General features: G+C 64.7%; 3 protein-coding genes and 2 non-coding genes across 5 annotated transcripts; 4 read left to right on the top strand and 1 right to left on the bottom strand.

Moving 5' to 3' along the window:
- The first annotated feature begins 2,865 nt into the window (after positions 1-2,865).
- KANSL2 (KAT8 regulatory NSL complex subunit 2) lies at positions 2,866-14,302 on the top strand. The gene is made up of 10 exons (XM_059832914.1): positions 2,866-2,935; positions 3,166-3,424; positions 4,382-4,560; positions 5,154-5,268; positions 5,672-5,839; positions 7,017-7,179; positions 7,965-8,061; positions 10,715-10,968; positions 12,755-12,991; positions 13,893-14,302. Exons 1-10 carry the CDS (start codon positions 2,914-2,916, stop codon positions 14,019-14,021), a joined length of 1,623 nt encoding a protein of 540 aa, XP_059688897.1. The 5' UTR covers positions 2,866-2,913; the 3' UTR covers positions 14,022-14,302.
- On the top strand, positions 8,151-8,279 carry LOC132320494 (small nucleolar RNA SNORA2/SNORA34 family). Its single transcript, XR_009484563.1, has one exon. It is a non-coding gene; the product is annotated as a small nucleolar RNA SNORA2/SNORA34 family (small nucleolar RNA).
- Positions 13,688-13,816, top strand: LOC132320495 (small nucleolar RNA SNORA2/SNORA34 family). Its single transcript, XR_009484564.1, has one exon. It is a non-coding gene; the product is annotated as a small nucleolar RNA SNORA2/SNORA34 family (small nucleolar RNA).
- A 3,831-nt stretch (positions 14,303-18,133) lies between the features above and the next one.
- Positions 18,134-22,973, top strand: NCKAP5L (NCK associated protein 5 like). The gene is made up of 12 exons (XM_059832753.1): positions 18,134-18,235; positions 18,704-18,772; positions 18,876-18,914; positions 18,994-19,113; positions 19,215-19,328; positions 19,766-19,945; positions 20,039-21,507; positions 21,595-21,748; positions 21,839-21,917; positions 22,013-22,306; positions 22,470-22,609; positions 22,737-22,973. The coding sequence occupies exons 1-12, from the start codon at positions 18,134-18,136 to the stop codon at positions 22,971-22,973; spliced, it is 2,997 nt and encodes a 998-aa protein (XP_059688736.1).
- Positions 22,974-23,264: 291 nt separating this feature from the next.
- On the bottom strand, positions 23,265-27,078 carry TMBIM6 (transmembrane BAX inhibitor motif containing 6). Its single transcript, XM_059832912.1, has 10 exons — positions 27,048-27,078; positions 25,345-25,448; positions 25,151-25,259; positions 24,924-25,044; positions 24,745-24,793; positions 24,573-24,670; positions 24,382-24,461; positions 24,157-24,257; positions 24,009-24,081; positions 23,265-23,898 (listed from the first exon to the last, which is right to left on the bottom strand). The coding sequence occupies exons 2-10, from the start codon at positions 25,398-25,400 to the stop codon at positions 23,875-23,877; spliced, it is 711 nt and encodes a 236-aa protein (XP_059688895.1). The 5' UTR covers positions 25,401-25,448; positions 27,048-27,078; the 3' UTR covers positions 23,265-23,874.
- Positions 27,079-27,331: the final 253 nt, after the last annotated feature.

Below are 27,331 nucleotides of genomic sequence, written 5' to 3'. Positions count from 1 at the left end.
CTCACGAAGAACTATTTTATTATATTATAACTTTTATTATTGATATTTAGAGCGCGGAGTTGTTGAAGCTGTGAAAGGATAAGAAACCCTTTCTCTGTTCCTTGCTCCTTCCCCCATCGACTTCCAGTTAGTGTTGGGCTTTGTCCCTGCTAGAACTGAAGCCCCCCCCCCGGGGAACACACATTTTGGGGGGGGCCTTGGGGGGTATTTAAAATATGTCACAGAAAATTTAAGATGTTTTACAAATAATTTAAGCAGTTAACTTATATCTTAGTGTTTTGTTCATTTTAATTTTGTGGTGCTGTGGGGGACCCCGGTGAGGGTTTGGGGGGGGCTTGTCGGGTGGTTCCACTCGAGCTGTGGGCGACAGAAAGTGGGTTCAGGAGTTTTTTGGGGATGGAGGGGAGGAAGTGGCGCGAGGGGAGGGCAGGCACCGGAGGCCGCTCGGGCTGGGGGGGTGCGAGGGAACCCCAGCTGCTGTGACCGCAGGGAGAGGGGAGCTGCTCTACCTGCTGCGGATCCAGTTTCCTCACTCCAAAAGCTGCTCTGGTTTTGGGATCCTGTCTCTGTCCCTCACTCCCCTCCTGCAGATCCCACCGCTTCCGCTGGAAACCCCGGTGGTGGTGGGGCTTCAGGGACAGTGTGTCTGCTGAGGGCTGCTGGGGGCTTTCTGTGGCATTTCAGGGGGCTGGCGTTGAACAGACAGGGTGAGGTGATGAATCAAGGGCGCTTGGCCCAGGGCCTACCACCCACGGTTCCTTTTTTTGGGGGGGGGGGAGAGTCCAGACGGGCTGCTGCGGGCAGGGACGAGCAGTGCTGAGCGAGGGGCTTGTATGTGGAGCCGGATTGTGCCCGAAGGCACCCACCGAGGCAGAGCGGCCCCGTGCTGGGAGCTGGCTGGCTGGGTGCTGCCGGCGCGTGTAGAGATGGGTTTAGGTGTGAAGTGCGTTGGTGGGCTCGGTCCGTGGCTGCGCAGGGGTCAGTTTGGAGAGGAGCAGCGTGGCATCTTCCCAGCTCCGATATAGGATGCGACCGTGCAGGAGGGCTGGCTGGGTGCGTCACCGTGCCCGGGGCAGCTCTTCCAGGGGATCCAGTCGGTGCATGGCTGTTGGCAGCAGAACTGGAAAAGGCTTTTACCACAACCCCAACCCCCGGCCAGGGCAGCCACCTGACTTTTGGCTGAATGTTTCGGAAAAAAAAAACCCCTATTTCCTTTGTTCTCGGGCTTTACTTTTCCAACCTTCAATAAACGTACTGTCTCCGTACGGTTTTGTGAAACTCCTCTTCCACATCAAGCTCGTTTTTTAAAAGCCATCGGTGCTGCTGACCCTCGCCAGCGCCTCTGCGCTCGGTAACGCAGGCAAAGGCCTCTCCCTCGCTTCCCCCCGCTGCTTTTGGAGTCTCTCTTGGAGGCTGGCTGCTCCTGGGTTGTCGGGCTTTGCAGTGAATCGCTCGTTCTGCCCTTTCCGTTAATCAGCAGAGAGCAACGTCGGTCTTCAGCTGTGCCGGGAAACCGGGAGGGGACGGGGGAGAGCCAGGGGGAAGCTCTTGGCCCCCGCGTGGTGCCCTGGGACCAAGCCATTGTCCCTGGGGCTACCGGGAGTGTCTGCCGTCCCGGAGCCAAAGCACAAACCCGCTCGGGGCTGACAAACGCAGGGGCGCCCCGGGCCCCGCCATCCGCCCCCCGTCCCGCCGCGCCCACGTGTCGGCTTCCCGCCGCGCCGCCCTCACGTGACTCCCGGGGGCGTCGCTGGTCCCTGCGGAGTGACGGCGGGCTCGGCCAAACGTGCGTGGCACCGCCCCCGCGCCCGCCGCGGATTGGCGGCTGGGTGGGCCAGTGAGGTGTCGGGGTGGGTGTGCGGCGAGGCAGCAGGGAGGCCGGGGCGGCAGCGAGGTAAGATGGCGGCGGCGCCGCCTGCTCTGAGCGGGACTCGCGCAGCCCTTCGCCGCGACATCTCCGCGCTCCTCCAGGGCCCCTCCGCCCCGCACCGGCCGGGGGGGGCGGTTTCCCTCTTTGCCCTCCGCTCTGACAGCGTTGCCTGCACCGCCCTCGGGAGCGCCCCTCATGCCCGCCGCCCGCGGACAAAATGGCGGCGCCGGGGCAGCCGAGTGGTGCGACTGCGCATGCGCGGGACCTGGGCGCCGGGCCGGGTGGCGGAGCACGTGCGTGGGGGGAGAGGCGCCCCCACCGGGAGCGGGAGGGTCGGCACCGGGGGGCACCGGGAGCGGGGGGTCAGGGGCCGGGAGTAGGGAACGGGCACCGGGAGCGGGGGGTCAGGGGCAGGGAGCGGGGGGTCAGGCACCGGGAGCGGGGGGTCTTGCACCGGGAGTAGGGAACGGGCACCGGGAGCGGGGGCCAGGGAGCGGGGGGTCTTGCACCGGGAGTAGGGGTCTTGCACCGGGAGTAGGGGATGGGCACCGGGAGCGGGTGGCCGGGGGCCGGGAACGGGGGGCCAGGCACTGGGAGTAGGGGGGCGGGCACCGGCGGCAGGGATGGGCACCGGGAGCAGGGGCCACGCACTGCGGAGCTGCACGGGGGGGGTTGTACTGGGAGGAGGGGGTCCTGCACTGGTGCTGCACTGGGCGGGAGGGATCCTGTACTGGGCACTGTGGAGTGGGTGAGCTGCGCCCGGGGAGGAGGGGTGAGCATGGGTGGGAGATCGTGCCCGCTGAGGAAGAGGCTGTGAGTTGGGGACAGCTGATGCCATGGAGGGATGGGGTTTGAATCGGGCAGTGTGGGGTTGGGAGCCTCGTACCCTGGGAGGGACTGGAGCTGTGGGATTCACGTGCTGGGAGGAGAGGCGCCTGTGCTGGGGTGGTGGGGGTAGAGGGGTGCCTCTGGGACACGTATCCCCACCCCCGGCCACCGTGCCGGCAGGCAGCAGCACTTCTTGCGCCTGCACCTTGCCATGGATGTTGCTGCTTAGTAGTTCAGGTGAGTGAGATGTGTTTCATTCTGTGCAGAAATGGGGTTGCTGCAAAGCTAGAAGTTTCCTCAGACTTTGGAATAAACTATCTCTATAGGAGCGCTTCGCCTCCCGCCTGTTCACAGGGGTCAAAGAGGTTTATTCAGATGCATTAGCACATGTTAGCAGATGCTGCTCCTCTTTCTTTTCATCAGTAGTTTGCTTCACTTCTTTTAACTGGTCTGCATCTCTCGAGCAGGTGTTGGCATGAACAGAATTCGGATCCATGTTTTGCCGTCAAGCCGAGGACGCCTTACTCCTGTGCCGCGGCCACAGGAGCCTCTGTCGTGTGCCTTCACCCACCGCCAGTGCTCCCAGCCGCGGCTGGAGGGGCAGGAGTTTTGTATTAAGCACATTCTTGAAGACAGGAGTGCACCTTTCAAGCAGTGCAGCTATGTTTCAACAAAGAATGGAAAGCGGTGTCCCAACGCTGCGCCCAAACCAGAGAAGAAGGATGGGTGAGTACCTCTGTGTCTCAGTTCTCTGGTTCTGTACCATATAGAATTAAAACAGGCAGAAGAAGGTCCTTCTCCTGATTCACCTGCTGCACTTACATTACCTCAGACAAGTGGCTCCTTCTTTCTGAAGTTTTTTTAAGCTAGAAGAAGACTCTGAGTGCTGGACACTGCGTGGAGACGTCTTGGTCCTGCAAGACTCTCGGGCTGCTGCCCTCTGCCATCAGAAGGTGGCTGCAGTGATCCAGGTCATTTGTAAGAGCTATACATGCACCCACGTGGTGCTGCATCTCCGCTCAGCCCAGCAAATTTAACTTGCCGCTCTCTGTGCTCACGGTTAATCCTCAGCACGGATACTCTGGTCGCGTGTTATGTGGACTTGATGACCTGGTTGTGCTTCCTGTTCTCTGATGCATGTAAAATGTTCTGACTGCTGTGAATGGAAGGACCTAGAACAGTTATTGACATCCAGTAAGCACGTCAGCAGAGCACAGTTTCCCTTACGGGAGCATCGACCCACATTTCGTTCTCAGAGGTTATGGGGTTGTGGGCACTGGGATAGTCTTGATTCTACCCTTGGTCCCTCTGCGATAAAAAGGACCCACCCGATGTGGGCCAGCATGCTCTGCATGGAAACTGAGAGTTCAGTGTGAATGCTTGGATGCAGAAGAGCTCAACTCTGGTTTTAAGTAAAAAGCTCTTTTCTCTCCCTGCTGCTGTGCCATGTGGCTGCTGGCTCCTGTGCCAGAGGTGGCATTTCAGCGGTGGTGTGTGGTCTGCGAGCCACCCGCGGCTCTCTGGCATTTCCGAGCTGTACCTGCAGCAAGCAGCTTTCTCTGTGAGAGAACTGTGGAGGGGATGTGTTTTCCAGGTGCCAGGGAACATTTCTCACTGTATCGCTTGTTCGTTTTGCTGGCTGAGGGCTTGGAGTTGTAACGAGCTTGTGATTTATTCCTGCAGCATGTCGTTCTGTGCGGAGCATGCCCGTAGGAACACTCTGGCGCTCCAAGCTCAGATGAAGAAGTCCAATCCTGGGCCCGTAAGCGAAACTCTCCTTTGCCAGCTTAGCTCGTATGCCAAAACAGAGCTGGGCTCCCAGACCGCAGAGAGCAGCCGCAGCGAAGCCAGTCGGATCCTAGGTAAGAATTGAAAGCAAAAACTGGTAAGAGAGGACCTGGAGTTCTCTGTTTTGTGTGGAACTGCCAAGAATATCGCTTCTTAAATCTGGTGGAAAAAGATCCCAGGGGACCATGGGTAAAAGATCGTGTTCTGCAAACCCTGGCACGTCTCGCCTGTCACTGACTGTAGACAAGTCACACTGCCAGAACAAAGTCCTGCAGTTTTTCTTCCCTTGCACTGGCAGAGTAGAAACGTTAGCTAGCTTCCCTCTTTGCTGGGTTAGTCTCTAGCATGTTGGCTCAGTGCTGAGCTTCCCGTTTCGCAGGGTTGCTCAGTTGGACCAGCTGGCAGGTCATGGTTCCTAGGAAGGCAGGAGTGTCACTCCACAGGAGCTGTGTGTTTTGGCTGCACTGAGTTGGTGGGTTTCCTGTTGTTCTGTGTCCCTTGCTCCCACTGTGCTGGGGAGAAGCCTCTCTTGGCAAGAGGCAGAGCCAGTTCACCTCCGTGTGGCTGTGGAGCCGAGCTCCTGGGGTCTCTGTCTGTCCTGTGCCGGAGCAGCGAGTGCTGGGGTGTAGGACAGTGTCCTATCACTTGGGGTGACTTGTCTTTTCAGATGAGGACAGCTGGAGCGATGGTGAGCAGGACCCTATCACAGTGGACCAGACGTGGCGAGGGGACCCGGACAGCGAGGCTGACAGCATCGATAGCGACCAGGAGGATCCCTTGAAGTAAGTTGAATGCTAGTGGCTGCCGGCCGCTTACACGTGTAGCGTGCAGAGCGTCTGAGCTCAGTGTGGTACAAGAGGAGATGGCGGTTATGTTAAAGAGGTGATGATATGGTGTTGCAGTTGGGCTTTGTGCCTCGGTGAGTTGTTAGGCGTGAATGCTCACGAGTCTTGGGCCTGGTGATTCTTCCAGGAAGTATTTGATGGTCATCCTCTTCCAGTGTGGAGTGATCCATTCAGCAGCAGTCTGTGGGTGATCTCTTAAATTAAAAAAACTCAGTATTTCTGCTCATCACCTGTTGATCTGTATAATCCAGCCCTGCTCAGCCTGTATTTTTGATAACGTCCGTGTCATTTGGTCAAGAGAACAGCCCTGAGGGACCCTGTTTGTGTGGGTGTTTTTCAGGCATGCTGGCGTATACACAGCTGAGGAGGTGGCTTTGATCATGCGAGAGAAGCTGATCCGCCTGCAGTCTCTCTACATTGACCAGTTCAAAAGACTCCAGCACCTTCTGAAGGAGAAGAAGCGCCGATACCTGCACAGCCGCAAGGGAGAGCATGAAGCCATAGGCAAGTACTGGTACGGGTAGTCACTGATCGTATTCCTCTGGCCGAGGGCACAGCGCTTCTCTAAAACACATGCAGAACTCCACATTAAAAAAATAGAAGTGTTTTTTGCCCTTTGTAGAAGCAGATTTCAGAGCAATGCTGTCTCAGTAAGGGTGAAAATTACTGTAGGACTGAAACTCAGTTAGAGAAGGTATTTCTGTGTCTGGCCTCGTGCCCGGAGATTGGTATCGTTTGGGTTAGAAAGGTTGCCGGATTTCTTTGCTCTTCAAAGTTTGCAGTGTTGTCAGGAAATGAGACTACAAAGTTAATTCTGAGACAAAAGTTCTTTTTTTGTATGGGATTTCCTGTTTTTGGTTTTATAAACAAAAAATTTATTCATCTGTAAGGTCCTGTCTGTATCGGCAGAAGTTTGTTTCGGTAGTTACAGCATTACTGCTGTACTGACATATTCGTCTTCAGCACAGAGGCAACCTTTCCCTGCAAAAGCACTTCTGCCTCAGCTGGAATTCTCCCTGTGCAGAACATGCTCTTGGAGGCAGGAATTCGTAGTTCAGCAGAGGCAGAACCGGGTTGTATAACTAGTTGCAAGTACTGCAGTGCAAAGAATGCTTTCTCTAGCATAGTCTTATAATAGCTCATCCTGGAAAATGGCATAATGCAGCTCGGTCCCAAGTAAAAATAACTGGAAGTTTGGTACATAACAATTTTGTAGAACTCTTTTTAGCAAACCAGTAATAGAAAAGCAGATCCTGAGCGTTGCCCTGTAATTACAGCTGGGAGTGCTTACTGGAAGCTTCCAGAACTTGCACAGGAGCAAGCTGAAACTTGACGAACTTCTATTCTGCCTGCAGAAATCACAATAGACTTCTGAGTGGCCAAATTATTTTAAAAGACGTTTTAAAAGTATTCTGTCGGCCCAGGTGCTCCTCACATGCACGGAGAAGTTGGGATAAATTTCGGCATGGAATCTGCTTTGTCATCTTCTTGTGTAACCGAAAGATGTGCTTCCTGTTTATATGTGCAGCTCTCACTGCTCGTTCGCTCAGTGCGTTGACATCTGTGTCCTTAGTCAGCTGTTGGAGCTCTTGACAGCTGATTTTGGCTCTCAATACCAAAAAAAATGGAAGGACCTGGCAGGTGGGGTGGTATTTTCTGACCCCTCCCTCGCTCCCTGCAGGCAGCAGCCTTCTGACGGGCCCGGAGGGGCTGATGGCCAAGGAGCGTGAGAACCTGAAGCGCCTGAAGTGCCTGCGGCGCTACCGGCAGCGCTACGGCGTGGAGGCCCTGCTCCACCGGCAGCTGAAGGAGCGCAGGATGCTGGCGACCGACGGCGCTGCCCAGCAGGTGCGTCCCGCAGCTCGGGGACTGGGTCTGCCTGGAGTTACAGCCTCGTGCGGAAGCTGGGTCTCTCCTCTCGTGCCTTCCTGGGAGCGATCCCAGGCCAGGTCCGCTCTGTCCCTGCCGAATTGTCCCTTGCAACACCCTTTCTGCAAGGGCATAAAGATCTGGTCCTGGCCAGCACCCTCAGTGTCCACACGTTGGCTGAAGCTTTGGGGGTTCCTAGATTCATTTTAAATGGGCACTAAAACAGCAGAAGTTCAAGCGTGGGGTTGGAGAGTTTTTGCTGTTGAAAGGGAGGCCTCAGTACAAGGCAGCTTGAATTTCATCACTGAAAAATGTGTGGAAAATACTCTTTATGGTGGTGAAACCCAGACTCCTCTGAGACCTGTGGGGACCAAAAGGCAGGCCCCTTGTATCACACGTGATACTAAATTTGAAGCTGTGTGCAGCCATTTCTTTGTGACCCTTTTAAAATTCAAAGCATTCCCTTAACTGACTTCTGAAAGTTGAAAGATAAGTCTGAGAAACCTTGTTCTTTGAGACATACTTCTGAGGTGAAGTTCTTCCTATTGAAATCGAGTCGTGCCTTATTATCTCAGTTCTGTTTAATAAAAGCTTGAATGGGAAGGACATAATGAGGAGCGAGGCTCTGCTGGAGTGGAACTGAGAGTTTGGTCTTGGCGTGTTTTGAAAGCAGGACGCAAGTGTTGTATAGCCGAGGGGGTTTCTCTGGAACAGAGCCGGACGACTCTCCAGCGCAGCTCTGAGCTCTTCTCTTGGACTTGCAGGCGCACACCACCCGCTCCAGCCAGAGGTGCTTGGCCTTTGTCGACGACATCCGATGCTCCAACCAGTCCCTCCCGATGACCAGGCACTGCCTTATGCGTATCCTTTGATCTGCCTGTGCTGCCTTGGGCTGCGCTCCTGACTGTTTGCTGGCAGCTTGAAGTGTGTCTGATCCTCCTTTTTTCTCTTTGGCCCTAAATCAAGGCCATCGGTTTGCTGTAGCCGTTGGTTTCAAGCAGGAGCCCAGAGGAAACGTCTCCCGGTCTGTTGGCGCTCCCATCCCCGTGGAACGACCAATTCGTGTGGGAGTGACAAAAAGCTGGGCTTGCCCTCGCCTCTGCACAGGCAGGTCCCACCGCAGCCTTCCTGTGGTACGCTGGCCGATCCAGAGCATCCAGGCGGGGTGGCCGGTTCATTTGGAAGCAACAAGGGAACCTCACGAAGCCCGAGGGAGGCACGAGCTAGTTTCTGGCTGTATTGAAGGAGGGTAGAAACAAGTCTGCTCTCTGCTTGGCTACAGGTGCTAGGTGCCGACAGCTGACGTGAGCAGGGTCTGCGAGCTCTTGGTATGAGTCCTGCTGTGAGGGATGTGCGTAGGAAGGGGTGTCTGACTGCTGAAACATGTGCTCAGTGATTTTCGGGAGGATCTGGATGAGGGAGTAGTTCCTAGCCTGTTTGGGGCTGCCGTGGGTCAGCTCAGTCTCCTTTTACTCCTTGAAAGGTTCGCACAAGTGGTCGTGAACAGCCTCGAGTTGTTTGACCTCCTGGAACAGCCTCACTTCTTGAGAGCCAGCACTGAAATGTCCACTGGGATCCCCCCAGCTCAGGGATCACCGCCCCAACATGGGATCCACGAATCGAGCGCTGCCCCGGGTGCATCTGCGTAGCTCTTGTCTAAGTGGGATTGGGTGGATGTGTCCAGGAGCAGGTTTGGATCGCGTCGGAGCTGCGTTAGCAGCTGTTGTTGGCGTGAGTCAGGAGGAGCTCCGGCGCTGGGTCCCAGAGCAGCGCTGGCAGCCAGGGGGAGGATGAGCTCTTCGTTTTGTTTGAGCTCTTCGTTTTGTTTTGTTACTGAAGTTGGCAGACTCGACTCCAGCTATGCACAGGGAGCAGCCCAGGGAGCAGGAAGCTGCCTTTGTTTCTCTCTAGTGACCATATAATTCAAAATAAAGACAGGATAAATACCTATGAAACGGTTTGAGCAAGTTGCTCTTTGCAGCTGGCTCGCTTTGAGCAGGGCAGGCCGAGAAGGGAGTGGAAAAAGCGAGGTTTGATTTCCTTACGTCTGAGCTGTCAGCTGACTTTCACTGACACAAACAAGATTTTACTTGGGTTAGCCCCGCTGAGCCGATAACATCTGCAGTCTGCTCTGCTTTGTGCATTGTCGGGAGGCTCTTGGGCTTTGTTTGCTTTTCAGGAGCTGGATTGTTTGTGACAATGCATTAAAGGGACCGAACCCAGCTGGGCTGTTGGGCTCCAGGTGGAGCCTGTGATTTTGTCATCTTGGCAATCCATGCTTTTTGGCTACCAATAAAGTCAGTGCTTGATCTGGGAGTCACTCAGAGAGATAAAAATCTGGCTTCCCCACCCTGCTGTTCATACAGAGACGCTTTCCTCACCACATCTGCCCTCGAGTGTCTGAGAGATCTGGCTCCTCTGGGCTGGACTCCGTACCGTTGCCGCTAGCACAGATTATGGGCTCCCCACAGCCTGCCGGGAAGTCGTATTGGCGTGTTCACAGCTGCCTCGGTGCAGGGAGGAGAGGAGGAAAGGATAAATCTGAAACCTAGACAGCTTAAGAAACTGGGTTAAACTTGGCACCTCTTGTTGGTTCGTGTGGGTTTGGAAGTTTGGGGGTTTTTTTCCTTTCCCACACTGCGCTGTGTGTAGGGGAAACTGGTGTGAACCCCACAAACATCGAGAGCAGCTGGGCAGTTATTTGGGTGGGTTTGATACTGAGACACCTGACCTGAAACGCTTGATCCGCACCTGAAACGTGCTTTGGCCCCAGCTCCAGATTGTCACCTGTGTGAAGGTTGTGCCTCACTCTGCTCGCTCGGTGACACAATCTCGGCCGTTCTTGCAGCAGTAAGTAGAAACTTGACGACTGTCGGTAAAACGTTGTTTACGCAGCCTCAGCGGTGGGTCCGTCTGTAGTTTTGCAGGGCTCTTGGAAGAGGATGGGGCTTGGTCTGTAGCTACTCTCTGCTGGTGGATTGCTCTGCAAGCGCGATGCAATTGGAGCAGAGTTTCTGTTTGTGATTAAAGGCAGGAAATCCCATTTACACCTCTGGCAGGAATAGGTTTTCCACTGGGAAGGAAAATGCACTGGGAAGATAGAAATACCGGAACTAAACTCCTGGCTGTGGAAAAAGCATTGTGCGTGCTCGTATCTCCGCTGCGTGTTAGATGTTAAGGCTTGTGCAGATGCCTTTTAAATGGATGTCTGCAAATAAAAGTAAGCCTGTGCATTTGTAATATCTTCCATCTGAGGGTCTGCGAGTGCTTTACAGGGACCCAGCTACATCTCCCAGCCCTCCCCGTTTTCCATCGTGCCAGTAACGTCACCCACATCGCCAGGCGGTCGGGGTGCAACTCTGGAGCCTGGACTCCCGACCTTGGAGAACTGTATGGGGGTTTTAACACCGTTCGCTGGAGGGTGGTGGGTGAGTGGGGAGCGTTTATGCCTCTGGATGCCTGTCTGTCTGTAGCTTGTCTGCTGTGCAGGTTTCCCTTGACCACGTCTTCCCAGACATCTGTCAGGACACTAATCAGACTCTGTTTAAACCGTGTCAAGGCTCCGAGGAAGTGCCCTGCAACAAGCCGGTTCCCGTGAGCCTCTCCGAGGATCCGTGCTGCCCGCTCCATCTCCGGTTGCCTCCGCAGATGTACGTACCCGAGCAGGTGCTGGCTGTCCCTGAGGAGCTGGAAACTGCCCCCACGGACCTGTACTTGAGCGCTGCTGAGCTCCAGCCCACGGAGAGCTTGCCCCTGGAGTTCAGTGATGTAAGTCGTGCAGCGTGCTTTAGGCCGTGGTGTGCAAGCAGTGTGTCCTGTGGAAAAGCTTCCCCTGAATATTGCTGTTTTCATTACATGCCGTGAAGTCGCACTGACGTACTCGGGGAGCAGGCTGCAGTGCAGCAGACCCGGTGCTCTCTATGTGGAGCACGCATGGATGTCGTATAAAGCACTGCCTCCCCAGCACAGATAATGTAGAATTATTTTTATTCTAGCTGGCTTGAAGAAGGAGAGTCTCTTGAAAAATGTGCAGGAATGCGAAAGGTTTGGGAGATGTTTGTTTCTGCAGGGTTGGTGACTGCTCCTTTAGAAGGGCTGTGCTCTCATTTAAATCTGTATTTAGGGGCTTTTTAAAAAGAGGATATTTTTTTTTTTCCCCCCCTCTCCCATGAGGAATACATGAGGCTTTTAATCCCCAGATTATTTTGATGTCCTGCGTGCACGTTAAGCCTACGTGCTTAAAATCCTCTGAAATTCATTTAAAGAAAAAAATACCACGGTCATTTGGAGCCGTTCCTCTGAAAGAGGTGTCACCTGCTTTAACATTCAGATGCCCCTGAAATTCTGGAGCACTTCTATCAGGAGGCAAATCTCCTAACTGCTTTAGAGTTTGCTGATGGAGGAGGGATCACCCGCAGCTGGGGAGTCCCAGGGATGGCAGCAGCCACAGCGTTAACACGGGAGAGCAAGTGCTGCTGCTGCTGTGGGGTCAGGCTGGGCCCAGCACCCCCGGGGTTGGGGGAACGCTCCCCCTGCCTTCGGTGGGCATTGGACCACATCCCAGCCCCCCTTCCTGTGGGGCAGAGCCGGCACGCCGCTCTCCGTGAAAACAGCCTTTGTGGGAGGTGGGTTTTTTTCAGGTCAGAAATGAAAAATGTAACACTTTCTCTCCCCCAGCCTGTCCTTAGAGAGGGTCCCCCGCTCTGTGCAGGGTTTTGGGTGCTTCGGGCAGGAACCTGGGCGCCTTGCTGCTGCCCTGCACCCCGAACTGTGTGTGGATGTAACTGCGGACACCCTGCGAGAGCCCTCCGTCCTCGGCTCGGAGGGATTCGGAGCTACAGCAGCGTACGGCTGCGTAGGGCATCTGTGTTTTATCTCGCGTCACGCTAGGCTGGTAGAGTGCCGCTCGTGAGTCGTAGGCATCTCGCCTTGATGTCAAACACCCTCCAAAGCCAAAACAAACCCCGTCCTCTAACAATAGCCTCGCAGGAATCCCAGCCTCTCGCGTCAGCGGGGTTATCCACGCACGCAGCAGACGGCAGCGAGCAGGGCGGACGGAGGAGTGAGCCAGAGACCGTCCGCTCCAACACGTTGTGTCAGGGCGAGCAAAGAGGGTTGTGTGAAATCCTGGGAGAGGGGTGACTGCTCCGGGTGTCCTGAGGAGGGCAGGATCGGACCCCTTCACAGCCCTCCTGGCTGCTGCAGGGATGCTTCTGGGGCAGCATGTCACACTGGGCTCCAGACCTTGTGCCGCACACCTTGTTTTCAGTGGGAGCGCGGCACTGCCAGCGTGGATCACGTCGTTTCTGGAGGAGGTGGCTCCTGTAGTTGCATTCCCAGCTGCCCGAGGCTGGGGGTCCTGGGGGCGCGGTGCCCACTGCTCTGCCTTCCTCCTCTCCTGCCCGTGAAGCGGTGGAGCAGTCTGCTGCCTGCTCCTGCCCCGCAGCTTGAGGGGGTCACGGGGAAGGGCTGCGAGGACTTGTGCTTCTGTCTCTCACGGGGCTCCTCGGGACCCTTCCCGCTGATGAGCCGCTCCCGGTGTTTTCTCTCCTAGGACTTGGACGTGGTGGGCGATGGCATGCAGTGTCCCCCGTCCCCTCTGCTCTTTGATCCTTCCGTGGCCCTCGATCAGTCCCTCAGAGACGTCACCGAGGCCCCTATAGACATACTGGCCCTGGAGGAGCCCTCCCACCCAGGCCTCCCTCCGCAGATGGCACCGATGGACAGAGGGAGCTCCTCTGCCCACGCCTTCTCCCCGGCCGCCGAGCCTCCGGCCGAGCTGCCTGCGCAGGTACAGCTGGGAGAGCACCGGGGGCTTCCAGCGGTAGCACGGCTCCTGCTCCGGGCAAACCGCTGCCCTCGGGGATCTGCCGGGAGCTGGAGGATGTGCCTTCCCAGGGGCAGAAGCCCCCGTTTGCCCTTCCGCCACGCAGCCAGGCCCTCGGGGGGGTTGCTCTCCCACGCAGCGGAGTTCGGACGCGTGCTACGCCCACGGTCTGGATGATATTAGGAGCGTTGAGGGGGTGGGAGCCAGAGCCTGTCCCCGGGGGAGCGGTGGAGGACAGGCGGTTGCCTCTTCTCTGTGGGTGGCTGGGTGCCACCCTCTTCCTGTGCGTGGGACGGGTGTCGCGGGGGCTGTCTGGGACGCAGTGAGGATGTCTCGCAGGCCGGGGACTACCCGCTGTGGGAAGCCCATTTTCTCTCATCTGGGGATTTCAAGGGGAGCTGTTGTCTTCTGGGCAAAGGGCTGCTGCTTTCTTCTTTTGAGTCTCATTTTTCACTTGTGACTTGCTCCTCGTGTCCCGCCCGGAGCCTGTGGCTCACTCGGGACATGCCCACAGGGTGTTGTCTTTGGCAATGTCCTCAGACACCCCATCCTGTGTCCCCTGTCATCCCTCCGACGCTGTCCCTGCAGCCCAGTGCCTCTCTCCTGGTGGGAGCTGAGTTGTTGGGGTGGGGGGACCCCAGCCCTGGAGCACGCACCCCCCAGGCCCTGAATGAAGACCAGTGGTTTGCTGTAGCCGTTGGTTTCAAGCAGGAGCCCAGAGGAAACGTCTCCCGGTCTGTTGGCGCTCCCGTCCCCGTGGAATGGCCAATTTGTGTGGGAGTCACACCAGCCTGGGCTTGCCCTCGCCTCTGCCCAGACGGGGTCTGCTGCAGCCAGCCCACCGTGCCTCTTCTGTCCCCAACAGAGTCACCTGCCGCTGGCAGCGTGCCGGCCGGGGCCCAGGGACGACAGGCGGCCGGAGGAAGTCGCCTCCTCCGCCCAGGCCCACAGAGCGGCCGCCAACGGGAGCCTGGAGCCGGCGTCCATGAGCTGAGACCGACAGCACGTGGCGTCTCTACACTCCCTTGTGAATCCTCGCTTGCGCCGTGCCGCGGCGGAGCCCGGTGGTGGGACACGTGTGGAAAACCTGCAGGCGCCCGTGTCCTTGCGCAGCACCGGGCCCAGCCCCACCTCTAGCTCCTCTGCCGGCATCGTTCCTGGGGCGGCAGGGCTCAAACCCCGCAGTGGGGACCCCAGACCCCCCTTCCCTCACCGTGGGGAGCCCTGTGGCGCCCGCCTGCCCAGGGGAGAAGCCACAGGGGGTCTCGGGGCAAGGACGGGGGGGCTCTCCACGCTCACCGGGGTTGGGGGGCCCTTTGCCGTGGGGAATGGTCGCTGGCCTGGGGGTCTGATGTTCTCGCTCTGGGGAGGAGGTTCCCTCCCGCGGGCACCCCCCCAATAAAGCGATGGCCATGGGTGCTGCGTGTCCCCGTGTCCTCTTGGCTGGGGTGGGAGAGCCGACGGCTGCAGCAGCCGGTGCTGTCCTGGGGGGTTCGGGGTGGCCCTGGGGTGCTGAACCCCCTCCCGGGGCGGGGGGGCCCCTCTGCTCCCAAACCTCCGGTCCTGCTGCCGGTGGGAGTCCCCCGCCCCGGTCGCTCCCTTGTGTCGGGCCTCACCGGGGGGCCCGGTGGCTGCAGCGGGTGGGGGGGCACCCAGCGGAGCCGGGCCGAGCCCGGGTGGGCTCCGTGGGGCCCGGCGAGGGAGGGGGACGGGGGGCCCGGGTCCCTCTCGGGCAGCTTCGGGGGCGGAGGGAGGCACCGGGCCGGGGAAACGGGCCCGGGCCCGGCGGGGTGGGATGCGGCGGCGGCGGCCCCGGGACCCCCGCTGCCCCGGGACCCCCCCCCCGCCGCCCCCGGGCGCGGATTGGCGGCGGCGGGGGCGCAGGGCGGAGCCGGCCCGGTGGAGCCATGACATCACCGCCGCCGCCGGGCCAGCCCCGGTCCCGGCCCCCGCCATGCCGCCCCGCGCCGCCGCCGCCCCGCCGTAGCCCCCGGTGAGTCCGGCCGCGCCGCGCCGGGAGGGCGGGCGGGGAGCGGCGGCGGCGGCGCCGGGGGGTCTCCGGGGAAGTCGGGTCGCAGCTCGGGGGCACCGGCAGCCCCGCGGTGCGGGGGGGGGGGGACCGCTGCCGCCGGAACGTGCCGCGGGGGGGGGGGGGCCGGGGGAAGCGGCGCGGGGCGTCCCGGCCGGTCCCCCCCGTACGTCCCCGGTGCCCCCCGGTGCATCCCGGCTGTCCCCGCTGCGTGTCCCCGCTGTCCCCGGAACACCCCGTGTGCCCCCAGCGCATCCCGCCTGTCCCCGCTCCGTCCCCGGTGTGTCCCCACTGTCCCCTGGTACACCCAGGCGCTCTCCCCGCTGTCTCCTGCCTGTCCCTGGTGTGTCCCCAGTGTCCCCGGTGCATCCTGGCTGTCCCTGGCGTGTCCCCCACTGTCCTCCATCCCACCCACCGGTCCCCACTGTCCCTGGTACATCCCGTTTGTCCCCCGTGTGTCTCCGCTGTCCCCACTGCACGCTGGCTGTCCCCGGTGTCCCCGTTGCATCCTGGCTGTCCCTGGTGTGTCCTCAGTGTCCCCACTGCATCCTGGCTGTCCCTGGTGTGTCCCTGGAGAGTCCCAGCTGTCCTCGATGTGTCCCTGCTACCTCAAGGCTGTTTCTCCAGCGCATCCCACTTGTCCCTTGGTGCATCCCTGCTGTCACCAGGGTGTCCTCACTGTCCCCCGTGCATCCTGGCTGTCCCTGGGCTGTCCCCCCTGTCCCTGGTGCATCCCCGCCGTCCCTGGGGTGTCCCCGCTATCCCCACTGCGTCCTGGCTGCCCCAAGAGCAGCCCAGCCCCTGCAGCCCAGCGCGTTTGGGGACACTCGGGGCTGTCACCCCACGTCCCCAGGCTCGGGGTGGGGACCCTGGCGTGGGGTAGGCCAAGGCCAGCCCATGGCAGCCTTGCCGTGGGACCGTGGCCTGGGTGCAGGGAGCCGTCCGCTGCCGCACTGGCGTGTCCATGGCCGCATGGTTTGGGCACGTGCTGCGTCCCCGCGGTGCCTGGGGCGACGGGTGCGAGCGGCTGCTGTCCCTCGGCCCAGGGTGACCAGGGGGACCGGGGAGGGGGACAGGGGCTCTGGGTGCCCCTGGCTCTGCTGGAGCTGCGTCCCCCTCCCCACAGGGACCCTCCCGCTGCCACCGCAGGCCCCTGTGCCGGGGGAGGGGATGGCCACACCGTCCATCTGTCGGGGCCCCCCCGGCCGTCCCCCGCCGGCGGGGCCTGGGGGGGCCGTGGGCTGCTCTTCCCCTCCAGACGGAGCCTCACTTCCCCCCGTGACGCAGCCGGAGCCACTGGCCCCGGGGCCGCTTCCTGCGCCGGGGGCAGCGCGAGGGGGGCCCACGCGCCCGTGGGCCCCACGGGCCACCCTGGGACCCACCTGGGCTTGCTGCCGGCCCCGCGGGCTGCGTGGGGACAGGGACGGGGACAGCACGTGGCGAGGTCCGGCCGTGCGTGCCAGTGAGGGTGCACGGTGCTGCTGCACATGGTGCCAGTGGGGTCCCAGGGTGTGTGGCCAAGGTCACGCAGCCCATCGGGTTGGGGACAGCCAGCTCGGGGGCTTGGTGGGGACGCGGGGAGCATCCCACAGCCCCTCTCTGCGCCCGTCCCCGCTGCGCCAAGCAGGGCTGTAAATACCGGCACGCCGGTTATTTTTGCCACTGTCGTTGCGTTGGGTGGGAGAAGGCGGCAGAGTTTGCTCCGGGGCGTCCGGCAGCCCCCAGCGCTCCCACCCGTGGGGCAGCCGTGCGGGGTCCCCGCTGGGGGACAGGGCTGTCATGCGCCCCGACCTCGCCTGCTTCCAGTGACCTCCCTCCCGGCCTCGCCACCTCCATCACCCCCAGACCCTCCCGTTGCCCCTCTGGTTCCCCCCGTGCCGCCGAGCCCCCCCGCCGGGGCGCCGGGCATTGCCCCCGCGGGGTCCGGGTGACCCGGGGCCGCGTGGCCCCGCCTGAACCCCAACCCCTGCCCAGCTCGTGGGGTGCAGGGTGGGGGCCACGGCCTGGAGCCACGGCACGGCTCCGTGCCCGGAGCCCCGGCGGCCTCCCGAAGGGTGTCCAGGCTCCGGGGGGTCCCTCTCCAAAGGGTGCTGGGTGCCCCAGGGGGTCCCTCTCCCTGGGGTGCCCGGTACCCCCGGGGGTGCCCGGTGCCACAGGGGGATGCCCGGTGCGTCCTCTCCCGGGCTGCCCGCTGTCCCGGTGCCGCCTCTCCCGGGGGTCCCCGGTGCCCCGGACCCCCCGTGCCGGCTCCCCGGTGCTCCCTGCCCGGGGCTGGCGCTGGCGGAGCCGCGCACCGGGGGCGGCGGCGGCCCCGGCTCCTCCCCGGCCGCGGCGGGAAGGCGGAGCCGGACCGCCGCCGCCTCCCAACAATAGCGCGGCCGGGCCGGGTCGGGATGGAGCCGCCGCCGCCGCCGGGACCGGCCCCGGGGCCGCGCTGAGCGGGGACGGGCGGCGCCGACGGGAGCCCCGGGAGTGAGTGCGCGGCGGGGGCGGGAGCGCGGCGGGGGGGCCCGGTGCCCGGTGCTCGGTGCCCGGTGCCCGGTGCCCGGTGCTCGGTGCTCGGCCCCGGCCCCTGTTCCGGCGCGCACGGGGCGAGCGGCGCGGGGAGGCACCGGCACCGGCACCGGCGGCGGGGGGGGGGAGCCCCGGGGGGAGCGGGGTGTCCAGCACCGGGGCTAGAGCCGGGGGGGCCCGTCCGCGCCCGGGGGTCCTGTGCACCGGGTGCTGAGCATTCCGGTGCCCCGCGGCCGGTGTCAGCCCCGGGGGTGCGGTGCATCCCGGTGCCCCGGGGCCGGTCCCTGCACGCCCCGGGAAGGGCCGTGGGTGCCTGGGCTGCAGGAGGGGTCCCCGCGGCTCCGGGTGCCGGTGGGGTTGGGGCTCGGCCCTGGGGTCCCCCGAGGCTCCGTCCCCCCCTCACCCCGTTCTCCCTGCAGGTGACACCGCCGAGGGACGGGGCTGGGGACGCCCCAAGCCAGGTAAGGGGGGCCCAGGCTGCCCAGGGCCTGGCAGGGCCGGGGGGACACCGGGCAGGGGCCGGCGGGGACCCCCGCCTGACGCGCGTCCCCCTGCAGCCAACGATGTCGGAGAGCGTGGCCGAGGCGCCGGGAGACGGGAGCCCTGTGGCGCTCGCCGAGACGGACACCAGCCATGAGCTCCTGCAGCGGCTGCGGGAGCTGGAGGTACGGCGGGGGCCGGCAGCCGGGGTCACCGAGAGCCGGGACCACCGGGCAGCTGTGGCTGGTGCCACTGGGCAGCCATGGCCACCAGAAACAAACTAGGGCCACCAGGGCAGTCGTGGCTGGTGCCACTGGGCAGCCATGGCCACCAGAAACAAACTAGGGCCACCAGGGCAGTCGTGGCTAGTGCCACCGTGCAGCCGTGGCCACTGTGCAGCCAGTGCTACCAGGCAGCCGTGGCCGGTGCCACGGAGCCAGCAGCCCAGACGCCACGGTGAGGGGGGGGGGTGGGCAGCACTTTCCTGCTTTCCGTGGCCCTTGTGTGCCACCGCTCCTGGGGCAGCCCTGTCCCTCCATACGTGACCCCCGGTCCCACCAGGCAGAGGAGGGGTCCCCTGGGTGCTTTTGGGGGGGTCCAGGTGCCTGTGCCCCTCTGCCGTCTCCCCTGAGCTGTCCCCACTCTGTCCCCAGGCGGAGAACTCGGCCCTGGCCCAGGCCAACGAGAACCAGCGGGAGACGTACGAGCGCTGCCTGGACGAGGTACTGGGGGGGCCGTGTGGGACATGTGTGCACACGCGTGTGCCAGGGCGTGGGGCTGCGTGTGCCCTCGCACCCCACCCAGGCCCCCCCCTCTGCTCCCCAGGTTGCCAACCATGTGGTGCAGGCGCTGCTCAACCAGAAGGTAGGTGTCAGGGGGGTGTTGGGGGCTGGAGGGGGACTGGGGGGGTCCCGGCTGACGCCCCCCCTCCCACCCTGGCCAGGACCTGCGCGAGGAGTGCATCAAGCTGAAGAAACGGGTCTTCGACCTGGAGCGCCAGAACCAGGCGCTGAGTGACCTCTTCCAGCAGAAGCTGCAGCTCTCGGCCGGATCCTTGCCCCAGGTGCGGCCGGGGCTGCGTTGGTGCTGGGGGGGGGGGTCATGGGGGGCTCATGGGGCAGAGTCCCCCCCCGAACCTTAACCCGGCATCTCACTCCTCTCCAGCTGCCGCTGCACCCGGTGCCGGTGCCCCCGGACGCCCCGGCCAGCCCCCAGCCAGGCTCCGCTGAGCAGCCGCCCCCCCCGCTGCCCCCCGGCCGCTGCGTCCCCCCGCCGGAGGTGGGTACTGGCGTCTCTGCACCCCCCTGCTCCGGTGTCCCCCTCTCCGGCTGTGGCATCCCCCTCCCTAAGCTCATGCTATTGCCTTTTCCAAGCCCGCGGTGTCCCCGGGCCTGTGGCACCCCACTTTCCGGGGCTGCGGTGTCCTCCCCTCCGTCCCCTTCCCCAGGTCCATGGTGTCCCCATCCCTGAGCCTGTGGTGTCCCCTTCTCCTGGTCCCTGGCATCCCTCCCTCTGAGCCCCTCCACCTGTGACGTCCCTGGCTCTGAACCCCCAGTGTCCCCATCCCAAATCCCGTTGTCTCCCTCTCCCCGTCCCCCTCACCCATGGCGTCCCCAGGGTGTCCCCCTCTCCTAGCCCTACCACCCGAGCCCCAGCACGGTGCCGTGGGGCTCAGTGCCGGGTGCCCATGGGGTGACGGTGCCCGGTCCCCGCAGGTGACCCCGTCGGTGCCGTCAGGCAGCCCTGGGCTCAGCCCCGGTGCCCCCCCCCTGGACGCCCTCTCCCCCTTCTTCAAGAAGAAAGCCCAGATCCTGGAGGTGCTGCGCAAGCTGGAGGAGACGGACCCGCTGCTGGGGCCCCCCCCGGCCTCCCCCGGCTCCCCCGAGCCCTGCGCCGCCCCGGGGTGGCCCCCCTGCCCGCTGCGGGGGCCAGGGGCTGCCGGGGGGTGGCGGGGGGCCGAGGGCAGCCCCTGCTCCTCGCCGGAGGAGGCTGCGCCGCCGCGGGGGGCCCTGCTCAGCGCCTTGGCTGAGCGGCTGCTGCGGGGAGAGGGGGGGTGCTGCCGGCGCAACGGCGAAGCCCCTGGGGGCCCCCCCCGGCAGCGGCATGGCGAGCACCCCGCTTTCCTGGGGCTCTACGCCCCGGGCGAGGAGAGCCCCGAGGGGGGCTTTGCCCCGCTCTCGCCCGGGGGGGACACCAACCCCCTGCCTTGCCCCCCAAAGGTGCTCAAGCTGCCGCCCCCCCCCGGGGCGCTGCGCCTCAGCCCCCAGCTCGCCCGTGCCTCCAAGATCCCCTGCCGCGGCGGCAACCTCGAGGCCTCGCCGGCGCTCAGCCGCCACGCCTCCCCCGACGCCCCCCCGGAGCCCGGCTCCCCCGAGCCCCCCGCCTTCCCCCCGCCACGCACCTACGAGGCGGCTGAGCAGCCCCCCGGGCCGCCGGGCCCCCCCGGCAGCGGGGAGCGGGCGGCCGCCTCCCCCCCCAGTGCCCGCCGTGGCACGGGGGGCTCGGCCCCCTCCCGCCGCCCTGGCAAGAAGCCCCCCGAGCCGGGCTACCTGCCCTTCAAGGAGCGCCTGGCTGCCCTGGGCAAGCTGCGGGGGGCCGAGGGCCGCGAGCCCCCCGGCCCGGGGCGGCCCGAGCGAGGCCACGGGGCCGAGCCGCGGCCCCCTCCCCGGGGCGGTTTGGGGGGCAGCCTGAAGCACCCCGAGCCGGCACACGGTGGGGAGCCCCTGGCCCGCTGCTACTCCTCCGGCTCCATGGGCGAGCCCAGCAAGGTGGGGGGCAAGGGACGCCCCGCCGGCGGCAGGACCCCACCGCGGGCCCCCCCGGCCCCCCCTGCCAAGGCCGCCCGCAGCCCCCATGGCAGCCCCACCAAGCTGCCCACCAAGGCGGGTGCTGGCAAAGCCGGGACACCACGGGGCGAGGAGCCGGCGGGTGCCAAGGCGGCAGGGGTGCCCCGCAAAGCACCACCGGCCCCCGAGCCCCCCGGCACAGGACCGGTGCCGGGCGCCGCCGGGCACTCGGCCATCGAGGAGAAGGTGATGAAGGGCATCGAGGAGAACGTGCTGCGGCTGCAGGGGCAGGAGCGGGCGCCGGCGGGTGAAGCCAAGGGGAAGGCGGCCGGCGGCTTGGCCAGCTGGTTCGGGCTGCGCCGCAGCAAGCTGCCGGCTCTGAGCCGTCGCGGCGATGGCGGCCGGGGCCGGGAGTGGGCCGGGACACCGGCTCCCCTGCGTCGGGAGGTGAAGTTGGCCGCCCGCAAGCTGGAAGCTGAGAGCCTCAACATCTCGAAGCTGATGGAGAAGGCGGAGGATCTGCGCAAGGCGCTGCGGGAGGAGCACGCCTTCCTGCAGGGGCTGGCGCTGGAGAAGGGGCGCCCGCGCGGGCCCCCCCGCGGCCCCGGCCACCTCCCGGTGATGTACCAGGAGGTGACAGCTGAGACCTTCATGCAGCAGCTGCTCGACAGGTCAGTGGTGGCCCAGGGGCCATGTGTGGGGGGGAAGAGGGTGGTGGGTGCCCCCCCACCCCGCCCTGACGCATCGTCCCCCCCCAGGGTGGACGGGAAGGACGTGCCCTACGAGAGCCGCCTGGAGCACAAGCGGGAGCTGTGTGACCTCCGGCGGGTCCCCCCCGACGCCAAAGACCCCCGGCTCTGCCGCCCACCCCGCAACGGCATCGTGGGACACCTGCGGGAGCCCCTGGACAAGGTGAGACCCCCCCCCCCCTTACCATCGCCGGCTGTGTGCCCTCTCTGGGGGGGAACCCCATGGCCGCTCACCCCCTGCCCGCTGCCGCAGGTGCCTGACGTGGGGCTCCGGGACGAGCTGCCGTCGGACGAGAGCTTGTCCGAGTCAGGGACGTCGCAGCACTTTGCCGGTGAGGGGGTGCCGGGGGCGGGGGGGGCAGGGGTACGATAGGGAGTGGGTACCAGGGCAGAGCCCCGGCACTTACACCTCCCCTTGTGCCGGCAGCCTGTGGGTCGCTGACGCGGACGCTGGACAGTGGGATCGGGACCTTCCCACCCCCTGACTACGGGGGGGTCCCTGCCAAGAGCACCCCCAAACCACGGGGCCGCCCTGAGCCGCTGCCTGGTGCCGTGCCGGCGCGGCCGCCCGCCATCACCAAAGTGCCGCGCAAGGCCCGGACACTGGAGCGGGAGGTGCCCAGCGCGGAGGAGCTGCTGGTGGCCGGCAAACACCGGAGCGCCCCGGCATGCCGCCCTGTGGCCCCCCCCGGCCCGCACAGCCACCGCGCTGGTCCCCAAGGTCGGTGTCTGCCGCGCTGCGTGCCAGGGGCATGCAAGGCCCCGCTGATGGTGCCGGGTGTGCACCCATGCTCGTGCAAGGTGCAATGGGGCTTGGCACTCGGCGGGGGTCGTGGGGGGGACCCTTCAGGCCAGCGCTGACCCCCCCACCCTTTTCTCCACAGATGCCGGTGACGATGCCGGGAAGCCACGGCGTGTCCAGCAGAGCAAGAACTGGACCTTCCCCAATGCCAAAGCCTGCGGCGCCGCCGACCCCTTCCTCTGCCCCCCCGGGGGGCTGGAGGGGCTGCACCGCCCCACACTGGTAAGGGGGGGCAAGGAGGGGGGGGCTGTGGGACCACCCTGCCAGCCCTGGGGTGTAATTAGCACTGGCGGGGAGTGGGGGGCACAGCAAGCCCCCCCCCACCCCCTCACATGCTGTCCCTCCCCAGGCGCCCGTGTGCAGCCCGGCGGGGTGTCGAGGGGCGTCCCCGGAGGCCCCCCCGCCGCTGCCCCCCACCCTGAGCGCCAGCAGCAGCCGGACACCCAGCGCCTCGGACGTGGGGGACGAGGGCAGCACGGAGGCCCGGTCACGGGACGGGGGGCACGGCCCCCCGGGGCTGGAGCACTCCGAGTCGCTCAGTGACTCCCTCTACGACAGCCTCTCCTCCTGCGGCAGCCAGGGCTGAGCCCCCCCGGCCGCGCTCGCACGTCTTCCGTCCCCCCACCCCGCTGCCCCCAGCTCCCAGTCCGGGGCTGCCGCCCGGGGTGGGGGGCTCCGGCCACCCCGTCCCCCCCACCTGCGCCCGGCTCTCTCCGATGGTGCTATCGCAGTGTACAGCCCCCGCCGCCGGGTTTTTAACTCAATAAAGCCGCCCCCCCCGCCCTGGTTTATTTATATACGTTATCGTGCAGCCGCTGTCGTCTCTGCGCCGGCCGCATCCTGCTCGCGGGAGGGAAGGAGGGAGGGGGCCGAGAGGTTCAAGTCTGAGCGTTTTATTGAATCGTCCCGGTGTACAAAGAGGCGACGGCGGGATGGGGAGCTCGGAATCAAAACGCGTCGTCCCCGCGGCCCCGCCGAATGGCTCGCCCAGCCGATCGGTTTCTTTTCCATTGGATTTCTTGGCACTGGTGCTAAAGGAGAGGCTCCTCTGTTGAGTTTGGCTTCAGCGGGTCCCACCACCCCCCCACCCCGGTTGGCACGGGGGGGGCCCACGGCTGCCCGGGTTGGGGGTAACGCCCCGGCTCCCTGCGCAAGCGTGCAGCGGGGCTGCACTGCCCGCGGGGCCGGGGAGAAACCTCTACAGAAAGCTGACGTGTCGGCGATAACCCCGAGGGACGCGGGCTCTGGGGGACCAGGGAGCCAGGCCGGGGAGAGGAGGGGGGGAGCTGAACTCCAGCAGGATCCGCAAATTGGCCGGTTTCTAATCAAAGAAAAGCTAAACGAGAGAAAAACCCACAAGGTGCGAAAGCTTCTGGGCTGCTTTTCATCAGCAGCAAAGCGCAACCCCTTTAATGAATCAGAGAAGGGACAGGGACAGGTGGGGACGGGACCAGACGGGGACAGCTCCACCTCGGCCTGGAGCCGCTTCACTTCTTCTCCTTCTTCTTGTTCTGCAAGAGGAGAGGCGGCCGGTTACGGCCGGGACCGTGGCCCCTGTCCCCGCTGCCCTGAGGGGCAGGTTTGTCACCCCCCCGGCCGTGCCTGGGGGACCGTCACCCACCTCGGTCATGCCCAGGATCATCAGGAGCTCCCGGAAGATGTTGACGAAGTCAAGGAAGAGATCGACGCAGTGCCTGTGGGGACGGAGGGACGTGCTCAGGGGGGGCCCGTCCTGTCCCGTGTCCCCCCCCCAAGTCCCCAGCACCCACCAGATGTAATCCTTGTCCCCGCTCTCCGCCTTCTCGATGATGAGCTGCGTGTCGAAGAGCACGAAGCCGCACATGATCATCAGCCCCAGGTAGAGGTTGGCCTGCAGGAGGGAGAGGGGACATTAGATGGGGACAGCCCTGTGTTGGCGTCACCGGTGTGAGCTGACGTCCATCTGTCCGTCCGTCCATCCTCCGTGGGGTCCTGGCAGACAGAGGGGGACTCACCGTGAAGAGCCAAGTGGATCCCATGAAGGCGTTAACCATGGAGGAGAGAAGCATCAGGGTGAGGCCAGAGAGCAGGAAACCTGTGGGGAAAGGGCAGGGTGTGAGGCCTGGCCCTGGCCCCCCGTGGGGTGCCCCCTGCCCCGTGCAGGGAGTCCCCAGCCCCCCGTGGGTCCCCCCCCAGCCCCCCTCACCTCCCAGGTAGAGGAAGCTGCGGCGCCGGGCGTACAGGGCGCTCAGCGAGAAGCAGGCGAAGATGGTGGCGGTGCCGAGGAAGGCGGTGGGGATGATGCTAGGAGAGAGGAGAAGGGGTGAACAGGGGCTGGGGGGGGTGGCGGGGGGCAGCTGGTGGGGTCACACTCCTACCTGGGGTTGATGGAGATGCACATTTGCAGGAGGGGCCCCAGGTTGATGCCTGGAAAGACAGAGCAGGGTGTCACTGGAGCTATTTCGGAGACGGACGGTGCTGTGTTGGGGTCCTTGTCTCCCCCTCCCCAGGGCTCGGGGTCCCGCAGGCTTCAGGAGGGTCCCTGGTGCCCACCTACCCGTCAGGAAGGCGAAGCCAGCCAGCATCCCCAGCCTCTTCTGCTCCGTCTCCCGGCTGTGCGGGGTGGCCGTCAGCCAGATCATCAGCCCCAGGGCACCCAGACCAGTCAGGAGGCTGAACTGCGGGGCGAGAGGGAGGTGGGGGCCCGGCATCGCCTTGCAGGGGCGGCACGGGCAGGGGGCTGTTAGCACGGGGGCCACCCACGAGGCCCCAAAGGCCCCTCACCTGGAAGAGGTGGGTCACCACATTGATGTAGGCCCCCGCGGCCGCCACAAACATGCAGAGGGCGAAGCTGGCGTAGACCCTCTTCAGGTGCTCCTGGGTGGTGGCCGAGCTGCGGGCGAGGGGGCGGCGGTGAGGCTGGCACAGCCCCCCCGTGAACCCCCCCTCCAGCCAGGCCTGCCCAAGGTGTTACTCACATGTGGGAGAACTTGAAGAGGGCGTCAAAGTTGATGTTTCGGTCGAAGACGTTCATGGTGCCGAGTTGGGAGTGGGCCCACCGGCCGCTTCGCAGAGGTGCAAGCTGCAAGAGGAGAGGAGGGTCAGGGGGATGCCGGAGCCCTCCCAAGCTCCCAAAGCTCCCGCCACACGGCAGAGGAGCTCAGCGGGACCGAGGACCTGCCTGTCCTGCACAGAGCGAGTGGCAGGAGCTGCAAGCTGCTTGGGATCCGCTGCGCTCTGCGCCGGCCAGGCGTGCAGAGCCCTCCTCGCCCAGCTGGTGCAAGTGTTGCGGGCTGTTGCGAGACCGGGGCTGCCTCTGGGGAGGCCCCGACCCCGCGGGAGCACTGCCGGCAGCTGGAAAGCGTCTTTGTGCCAGGCTACTATTAGCGCCCATAATGACATCCCCAGAGAAGGCTCTGGCAGTGCAAGGCTCCCTGCGGGGCCGCCTCCTCCTCCTCGCCCGTTCTCACTCCGGCCCCTTTGCCAGACCCCGGTCTGGCCGGCTCGGCCGGTGCTGTTTACCTTGGCACCCGTGGGAGCCCAACCAGCCCAGCAAGTGGCACGAGCTGCCTGTCCCGAGGGGCAGAGGGGACCGAACAGGCTGGGGCAGACAGGGCCCGAGGGGGCACAGGCCATGGGGCTGTCAACTGGCTGCCCCCGCGGAAGCAAGGGCCTGGGGTCTCCTCCTGCCACACCGGCACAGACGCCTGCGCCTGCTGGCCTTGCCCAGGGCTGTGCTGGTTTCGCCCCAGCACTGGGACAGTGAGAGACCGGTTGTCACTAGTGCCACCACGCCAACAGGGACCTCCGGGCTCAGACCCGTGGCTCACGGTGGGGCAGAAGCAGAGGTTGCTGCCCCACGGCCTCGCTGGGGGTTGCGCAAGGCAATGGGGAAGCTGTCTCTGTACAGGGTGTGGCGGCTGCAGAGGCGTGCGACAGCCTCCTCCCGGTGTGGCGGGCAGCTGTGACAGCCAGTTTCGTCAGGCAGGGCCTGCCCTCCCTGCGGAGATGGCAGGTGGGTCTTGGCTCCCGGGACAGCAGAAGAACCCAGGCCTCCCGTGCTGGGGCCAGGGAGCTGGGACAGCAGCTCTACACCCGGCACGAGTGACTGAGATGGGGCCGGGGCCCTTTCGGTTTCGCTGGCGATGTCCCTGGTCGGTGGCCCGAGGGCGGTCGCCGGGCGCTGTCGTCAATGGGTAACCGGGCCCGTCGCTGCTGGGCGACCTTTACCCACGGGCGCCTGCACCCAACCCCGGCCCTGGCGCTGCCCCGGGCCCGCCAGCAACCGCCCGCTTCCCCTGCGGGTGCCTCCGAGGGGGCCTCCCCCTGGCTCCCACCCTGCTGCAGCCCCCCGGAACCAGATGGAGCCCCCACGGCGGGGCGTGGACCCGCGTGTACATCCCCCCCCCGGGAGAGAGGGCTAGGTGGGGGGGGCAGGAGCCGTCCGGGCCCCCCCGGGGTGAGGCCTGGTGGGGGGGGCAGGAGCCGTCCGGGCCCCCCCGGGGTGAGGCCTGGTTGGGGGGCAGGAGCTGCCCAGGCCAGGCCCCCCCAGGGTGAGGCCTGATGGGGCGGTGCGGGCTGCCCGGGGCCCGCGGCCACCGCGAGGGCCCCGGGGGGGGCGGCGGGGCCCCCCGAGGCCGGGCCGGGCCCCCCCCGCCACCGCGGTCCCCTCAGCCCTCACCTGCGCGGCGCTCCGCCGTCCGTGCCAGGCCTCGAACGGTCCCCACTCCGCCACGCCCCCGGTCCTCATTGGCCGGCTCGCAGCGGAGGCCCGCCCTCCTCCTCTTTCTATTGGCCCACCGCCGCAACCCGGGACGGGGCGGGGCGAGCCGCCGCCACCGCCCATTGGCGACCGGCCGCGCCCGAGCGCCGCCGTTGGCCAGACGCCCCCTCCCCCGCACAGAAGCGCGACGCTCATTGGCCGTCGTGGCCGTGGCCGGGCCAATCGGCACCTCCCGCTCGCTC

The sequence above is a fragment of the Gavia stellata genome, chromosome 36 (assembly GCF_030936135.1).
Source record: "Gavia stellata isolate bGavSte3 chromosome 36, bGavSte3.hap2, whole genome shotgun sequence".
NCBI classification, from domain to species: Eukaryota; Metazoa; Chordata; class Aves; order Gaviiformes; family Gaviidae; genus Gavia; species Gavia stellata.
This window is presented reverse-complemented; position numbering and strand designations above follow the sequence as displayed.

Coding starts and splice junctions, on each gene's coding strand:
- KANSL2 (XM_059832914.1), top strand. CDS start 2,914: ATGTTGCTGCTTAGTAGTTCAG. Junction 8,062..10,714: donor GACCAGGCACTGCCTTATGC/GTATCCTTTGAT, acceptor ACGTCTTCCCAG/ACATCTGTCAGGACACTAAT. Junction 12,992..13,892: donor CGGCCGAGCTGCCTGCGCAG/GTACAGCTGGGA, acceptor TGTCCCCAACAG/AGTCACCTGCCGCTGGCAGC.
- NCKAP5L (XM_059832753.1), top strand. CDS start 18,134: ATGTCGGAGAGCGTGGCCGAGGCGCCGGGAGACGGGAGCCCTGTGGCG. Junction 19,946..20,038: donor GCTCCCCCGAGCCCTGCGCC/GCCCCGGGGTGG, acceptor TCGCCGGAGGAG/GCTGCGCCGCCGCGGGGGGC. Junction 21,749..21,838: donor TGCGGGAGCCCCTGGACAAG/GTGAGACCCCCC, acceptor CCGCTGCCGCAG/GTGCCTGACGTGGGGCTCCG.
- TMBIM6 (XM_059832912.1), bottom strand. CDS start 25,400: ATGAACGTCTTCGACCGAAACATCAACTTTGACGCCCTCTTCAAGTTC. Junction 25,045..25,150: donor TGGTGACCCACCTCTTCCAG/GTGAGGGGCCTT, acceptor CTCGCCCCGCAG/TTCAGCCTCCTGACTGGTCT. Junction 24,258..24,381: donor GATCCACTTGGCTCTTCACG/GTGAGTCCCCCT, acceptor TCCCTCCTGCAG/GCCAACCTCTACCTGGGGCT.